This window comes from Geospiza fortis, unplaced genomic scaffold (assembly GCF_000277835.1).
Source record: "Geospiza fortis unplaced genomic scaffold, GeoFor_1.0 scaffold601, whole genome shotgun sequence".
Classification (NCBI taxonomy): Eukaryota; Metazoa; Chordata; class Aves; order Passeriformes; family Thraupidae; genus Geospiza; species Geospiza fortis.
In genome coordinates, this window is record NW_005054566.1 from 49,943 (window position 1) to 57,042 (window position 7,100).

The following is a 7,100-nucleotide window of genomic DNA, read 5'->3' on the forward strand; positions in this document are numbered from 1 at the left end:
CAGGACAGAGAGTGGGGCTGTGTGCTGTGTGTGCAGGGAACCTCTGCTCCCAAATTCTTTCACAGGGAGGCATTAATGTGTAGAAAGACCGTGAGCCCCTGGAGTTTGCTTCTAAATAGGGCACAGCTCAGAACATCTGAAGGTCTCTGGGGCTCATGGGTGGGAATCTCCTAATGATCTTTAGTTATTTTTATCCGTGCCCAGTGCTCAGTGCTCCGGGGCACAGGAGCCACTCTGAGATCTCCTGCGGAGTGCACGGAGCTGCCAGCAGCTGGGCAGGGAGGAGGAACAGAAAATAAAGCACAAAAAAGGGAAGGTGACATAGCAAGACACAGCACTGACATCACAGGAAGGCACGGGACAGAGAGAAGAAAAAGAACAAAGGACTTTGGCAGGTTCTTCTTCTTTTCCTTCTGTTTTTAATCCTGCTTTCCCGAAGAAAATGGGGCAGCAGTTCACCAATGCTGAAGGGGAGCAAGGGGAGATTGATGTTGCAGAGCTGCAGGAATGGTACAAGAAGTTTGTGGTGGAATGTCCCAGTGGGACCCTCTTCATGCACGAGTTCAAGAGGTTCTTCGGGGTCCAGGACAACCAGGAAGCAGCAGAGTATGTGGAGAACATGTTCAGGGCTTTTGACAAGAATGGGGTAAGTGCTGAGAGGGTTCTACAGTCATTTATTTCTCTATATTATATACATAACGAGGGACCAGCAAGGGCAGGAGAAGGAGCACAGGCTGGCCTGGATTTATCTCCTCAAATCTCCACCTAAATTAAGGTCAGAATGTCCCCTTAAGGGACTAAGGGTGGATTAAAAAGTTGGAAGTTAGGCAGTCACACTTTGAGGCCCTCAAATAGCCAAGGCTCCCACATGGCAAAAATATTTCTGTGTTGAGATAGAGGGGAAATTACAGTGCAGGAAAATCCTACCCAGCCTTGTTCTGTGCCGGAGGAAGTGTCTGTGGCAGGTACGAGCAGGTGGTTTGTAATAAAATATTGGTTTTATCTTTGCTTTCCAAAAGCAGAGGAATGCTGGACAATTCAGACATTCTGTGTTTGATTCCCTTTGCCATATTTGCCATGGCACACCTGGGGAAAGTGGGATTTGTGGTTCAGCCCCAGCTCCTGCATCCCTGCCCTGCTGCAGGGCAGCCTGGCATGCTTTGGGGTCTCAGCTGCCTTGGCTGAGCAGCACTTGCCAAATGGGGAAATTATTCTTTTCCTGAAGCTCCTGATCATGTTCCAGCTGTGGGGATGTTTGTTCCTTGTATCAATACAGGAAAAGGGGGCTCAGGCTGTTCATCCCTGATCAACTCATCTCCCTTAAGCTCCCTTTGAAAATAGGGTCAAAATCTGATTGAAGTGGCAGCAAAAATCAGTTTGTGGGAAAGGATTTTAAAAGGCCGTGGAAGATGTTGGCAGGCCAGGCTTGTCTCAGAATTCCAAGTTGTGAAAAACCAAATTCCTGCAAAAAATGAAAGGTTCAAGTCCCAGATTCCATTATGAAAGCTGTGGGGAAAAGGCAGCAGAGCAAACTGTGCATAAAAGATGAAGTCCCATTCCTAATTTACAGGAGTTTTCCTAACAGGACAGAGACTGGTTTTGGGGGGTGCTGGTGGATGCAGGATGGGAGGAGGAGCCCAGCCTGGCTGCAGGTCCTGAACTGCCACAAACCTTCCCCAGAGTGCCAAGCAAGCTCCTGTGCCTGGCCTGTCCTCCCGGCAGCTCTAACCAGCTTTTCTGGGAGCTGCAAAGCACTTTGCCATCAGCTCTCTGCCCGGCCAAGGGTCACCCAGCTGCTGCTTCTGTGTCGGCGCAGGACAACACCATTGATTTCCTGGAATATGTGGCTGCCTTGAACCTGGTTTTGAGGGGGAAGCTGGAGCACAAGCTGAGGTGGACGTTCAAAGTGTATGACAAGGATGGGAACGGCTGCATAGACAAACCTGAGCTGCTGGAAATCGTTGAGGTAGGTGGGCATTGCCCAATCCTTTCTTTCAGCAATCCCTGCTCTTTGGCAACGCTCTGAGCTGTGTGGGGTTCGTGGTAATGGGGTTCCAAGGGTGCTGGGGGCTGAGCAGGTACACGGGCGCCTGTGCTCCTGCCTGAGGAGAGGCTGGGGAGCACATCCCATATCTGAGCACATGCTCATCCCCACCTGAGCCTCCCAGGGATGTGCAGGGCCCTCCCTGGGGCACAGGGCTCTCTCTGGGCAGGAAGGTGAGCACTGCTCCCCTGCAGCAGCAGCAGCAGCAGCTGGGAAAGCAGGGCAGCCTGTCTGGGCCACCTCCCACTGCAGTTTTGAGGTCAGCCAAGAAGTGCCCAGAACTGTGAGGCCACTGTTAATCCTCTCTTGGGCAGACTTGACACAAAACCCTTCAACCTGAGCAGCAAAGGTAACCACGGACAGGTGGTGCCATGGCAGGGCGAGATTCAGTCTGAGCCTTTCCCCTGGCAAGGGGCTCAGAATGAGAGCTGGGCCAGGCTGGATCTGCAGCCTGGGCACAGCTTCCCCAGGGCTGGGTCAGTCCAGCTGCGCCTGCCTTTGGGGGTCAGCAAAAGCTCCCACTCAAGGCCTGTGATTTTCCCCATCTGTGAAACTCTCACTTTGTTCTCTGCAAAGGAGCCCTGAGCTCTGCCCGTGTGTGTAAGGAGAGCAGGAGGGCAGCAGCCTCACAGAGCAAATGGGCTCACTAATGTGCAGCCATGAGGTCAGGGGTTCCATTGCAGATCTGAGCTGCTGAGGGGCAGATCTTTCCAGAAAGGTTCAAGCCCAGCCTTTGAGAAAGGCCTTCACAGCCACGGGGGGACAAGAGAGCTCAGTGCTTTCATCTCCCTGATCTGGGAGCTGCTTTCAGTCCATCTACAGGCTGAAGAAGGTGTGCTGGTCGGACGTGGAGGACAGGACCCCGCTGCTGACCCCGGAGGAGGTGGTGGACAGGATATTCCAGCTGGTGGATGAGAACGGGGACGGTGAGTGATGCCCAGGTGCATTCCTGAGAGCTCACCTGAGCTGGGCTGCCCAGACATCCCTGGGCTCTGTTGTGTTCTCACAATGGACAGCTGGGCTTGGTTCTGCTCTGTTGCACAGAGCCAAAAGTCTCTTGGTGGAGCAGGGTGAGATCCTTTTCATTGTTATTTTAATGCAAAACACAGAGGAGTCACTGCTGGGGCAGCTTTGGTGCCACTCAGATCCCACCCTCCGGCAGCCCCAGCAGGCCCAGGGCAGGTCCCAGCACCAGGAGCTGGGTGAGGACACTGGTTCCAGTCGGGCTGGGCCTTGCAGGACACGCTGGGTCACAGCCCCTGGCTGGTCCTTCAGCTGCTGAGGTGGGGGATCCCCTGAGATCGAGCCTGATCAGCATTTTATCTGAAACCTGGGTGGAACCCTGCCTCCTCCTCCTCCTCCTCTCTTACCTGCCTGTCCCTGCTCCCACCACAGGGCAGCTGTCCCTTGACGAGTTCATTGACGGGGCCAGGAAGGACAAGTGGGTGATGAAGATGCTGCAAATGGATGTGAACCCCGGGGGATGGATCACGGAGCAGAGGAGGAAGAGTGCTTTGTTCTGAGAGGGCTCGGTGCTGAGCCCCAGGTGTGACCCTTCCTCCCTCTAGCCCGGTAACAACTTTCCTTTTTAATTCCATCTCAGCATCCAGGTGAGAACCGGAGTGGTTTAAGGAGCCGTCTCTGCCGTAAAACCCACGTGCTGAGCACTGCTGGTACCCAGGGACTATTTCTGGCCCATGAATAACTCTTGACTGTGTACACAATCCCGTGTTTGCCAGCTCTGCTTTTTGGTTACACCCCAGGAACAAACTCTGGTGGCTTCCTGCAGCAGATCCCGAGCAGGGTTGGGGCTGGGCAGTGGGGATGGAGCCTGGCTGCTGCCCAGAGCGGCCTGGCCATGGCTCACCCCTGCAGGGCAGCACAGGCAGCTGGGGGGTGCTCAGGGGGTCCCTGTGTGTGTTTTGTAGCCTTTACTGCTGCTCGTGTCCAACATAACCCCACCAGAAATGAGAGCTGGGCCTGAGCAGTGGCCAGGGCAGCACAGAGCTCAGGGAAACAACCTCAGGGCTGGGCAGGAGCAGCAGCAGCTCCTTCCTCCCCATCCTGGGACCAGAGGCTGCTCTTTCACTGCCCAGAGCCTGAGGGGCTGAGGGATGCTGGCTCCACACTCTGGCATTTCCCAGCCCCACTCAGAGCCCAGAACGGCCCAGGTGGGACTCAGCTCCTTCCAGCCCCTGGTTCTGGGGAATCCTCACTGGAGCAGCTTCTCCTGCCCCGGGAGAGGGGTGAGCCCGGGGAGCTCCGGGATTTTCACTGCACTGAGGAAAGTTTGGTGTGGGAGCAGAGATGAGGGAAGACGGGGTTGTGCTTGGCAGTGTCTCTGCAGTAGGGGGATTTGTGCTGCTCCATTGGCAGGACCACAGAATCAGAAATCATGGATGGCCTGGGCTGGGAGGAACCTGAAAGCTCCTCGATTTCCAAGCCCCCTGCCCTGCCACTTCAGGTTGCTCCAAGCCCGGTCCAAACTGGCCTTGAAAAGTGGGAAAAGTGACAAAAATTGCAGTACAGTGGTTTTACACTGGATTTAATTTAGCCCCAGAGTACAGATATAGAATTTACACAAGTTGCAGGCTGAGCTCTGCTGTTCTAACCCGTGTTCCTACATGGATGTATGTGGGAAAAGAATTTGGGTTGAATCAATATCTTGGTTCACCTTTATTGGATTTACTGTTCATTTGAAAAAAGAAAACCCCCCAGGAAATAACATGAGCTTGTCTGTTCCATTTGAATTTTCCTATGGGATCAGTGGGCCAGGTCATACCAATGAAAAGATTTACAACCCCTTTTTTGTGGCCTTTAATTAGGACTGTAGTAGCTGTCATTAGCTGATTAGTGTGCTGGTTTGTGGTCTTGTCAGTTTACCCAGTGTTTAAATTCCATGGGGAAGTGCTCAGGATTAGACACAATCAGTGCAGGAGTTCAGATTGTGCACATGTCCACTTTGAAATAGCCTTTCTATGAGTTCTCTGTAAATACTGAGCACTTTGTGCTGTGCTGACTTATCAGGGCTGATTAGACTTGTGCTTTCTGCTGCTCTGAGGCAGCTGCTCAAAGCTCTCTCTGGTCGATAGTTCATCAGCTCAAGATCTGAGAGAAAAATCTGACTTCTGACTTGAGAGCCTGGATGAAAACATTCCCATTTATTGATTTTCCAGTTGCAAAAAAATGTTTTCATTGGAGGGTACAAATGTCTAAGAATCCCTTACATTTCATCATCTCAACCCAGGTAACACCCCCTGCTCCTTGCACGGATTTAGAGAGGCTGTCTAGTTCATAGAATTGCATTTTGCTGCTTCTGCTTCACTGAAATGCTTCAAATTCTGCAATTCTGCTCCCCTGGTCAGCCCAGGCTCTGCAGGGCTGTTTGGGGACCCCCGGGCCAGCAGCCCTCCCCGGTGAGCCCTTGTACAGATGTTGGTAGAAGTTTTGTAAAACACGACTTGAATAAAGAAATATTTATTAAATCCTTCGGTTTCTGGTATCTGTTTGTTAATTAGGTGAAGAGCTGTGTAAGCACCTGAGCGAAACTGCAGCCTGTGAGTGCGAGATATTGAATGTAGGGGAGGAGCTGCTGGAGCAGCTGGGTAAGACAGAGATAAGGCCGAGATGACGATGCTGTTGCGGAGTTGGGAAGGAGCCTCTTGCGTTTAACTTCGTGTGATGACAGCAAAAACCGTGAGAGCATGATTAAAAAAACAAGATTTCTCAATGGAAGTGAGAGCAGGAGTTTAAAATCAGGTGAGCTGGGTGCTGCAGTCAGATGCCCCAGTGTGACCCTGCAGGCCTGGAGCTGGTTCCGAGCCCCGGGCAGCGCTGGGATGGAGCTGCCGGGGCTGTGGTGGTGTCAGAGCTGGCACAACCCGTGGAAAATCGTTCCTCTTATCAATTGTGTAATCTCTGGCCGAGAAACGGCAAGGGCTATTTTAAAGCCCTGGCTACGCCGGCCCTGATCTCTCGCAGCCCCATCAGCACTCACCGGGCTGTCGATGTCAGCATTTGCATAATCCCATCGCCAGACTTAGGGCCCGGCTCCAATTGGATTGCGCTGATCGGATTTCTTTCTGCTCTAAACGGGGCAGCAGGAGGGCTTGCAAAAGGCAAATGCCGCCTGACTTTTCTGGGCTGCCATCTGCTCCGTGCCCTGCAGCCGGGCAGGAGCAAAGGCGGAATAACGGGGCTGTGGATGGAGGGAAGAGGGAACAGGAGCCAAGGGGGCATCACGCCCTGAAATACCCCGGGAGAGGCATCCCTGGGGAGAGGCAGAGCAGCAGGGATGGGCGGAGAGAGGATCCCTGCCCTGCTCTGGGCGCAGCCGAGCTTGGGGCAGGGGCGGCTCCCCGGGCTCGGGGTTTGTGTCCAGGTCATTCCCGGAGCACCTGTGGCGCGGTTCCCTTGGAAAACGTCCTGTGCAAGGCCAGAGTGACCTCCTGAGCCCCGTGCCGGTCACTGCAGGCGCTGCCTGTGGCCTCTCGCAGTGCTTTTCTTACAGCACCTGCGCTCGGCTGTGCCATGGCAAAATTCCTTTCCTTTCTTTCCTCCCTTTCCTTCTTTTCCTCCCTTTCCTCCCTTTCCTCCTTTATTTTTCTTCCTTTCCTTCCTTCCTGCCTTTGTGCCTGGCGTTCCTTCCTTTCTTTCCTTTCCTTCCTTTCCTTGCAGTCCTTCCTTTTCCCTCCCTTCCTTCTTCCCTTTCTCTTCTTTCATTTCTCCAAAGTTAAGCTCAGCTCAGAAGCCTGGAAAGTGTCTCAAGAGCATCACCCTCACAGACCGTGCCCTCGAGGCTGTTCTGGGCCCCGAGCAGCGCCGGGGCTGCGGCAGAGGGGCAGGAAAGGGGAAGGGAAAGGGAAAGGGGAGAGTCCGGCCGGGAATGGCTTCGGTGGCCTCTCCTCGCCTCCGAGACCGCGCTCCGAGAGCGCACGGGGCTGCTCTGGGGGTTCCCTCGGGTGTGGGGTCCCGGGGCTGCTCTGGGGGGTCCCGGGGCTGCTCTGGGGGGTGCCAGGGGATGTTTTGGGGGGGGGTTCTCTCGGGTTTGTGGTCC

At 54.0% G+C, this 7,100-nt stretch overlaps 1 protein-coding gene across 1 annotated transcript; it reads left to right on the forward strand.

Moving 5' to 3' along the window:
• Positions 1-434: 434 nt before the first annotated feature.
• GUCA1B (guanylate cyclase activator 1B) lies at positions 435-3,567 on the forward strand. Its single transcript, XM_005429665.1, has 4 exons — positions 435-646; positions 1,817-1,966; positions 2,856-2,970; positions 3,440-3,567. Exons 1-4 carry the CDS (start codon positions 443-445, stop codon positions 3,565-3,567), a joined length of 597 nt encoding a protein of 198 aa, XP_005429722.1. The 5' UTR covers positions 435-442.
• The last annotated feature ends 3,533 nt before the right edge of the window (positions 3,568-7,100 follow it).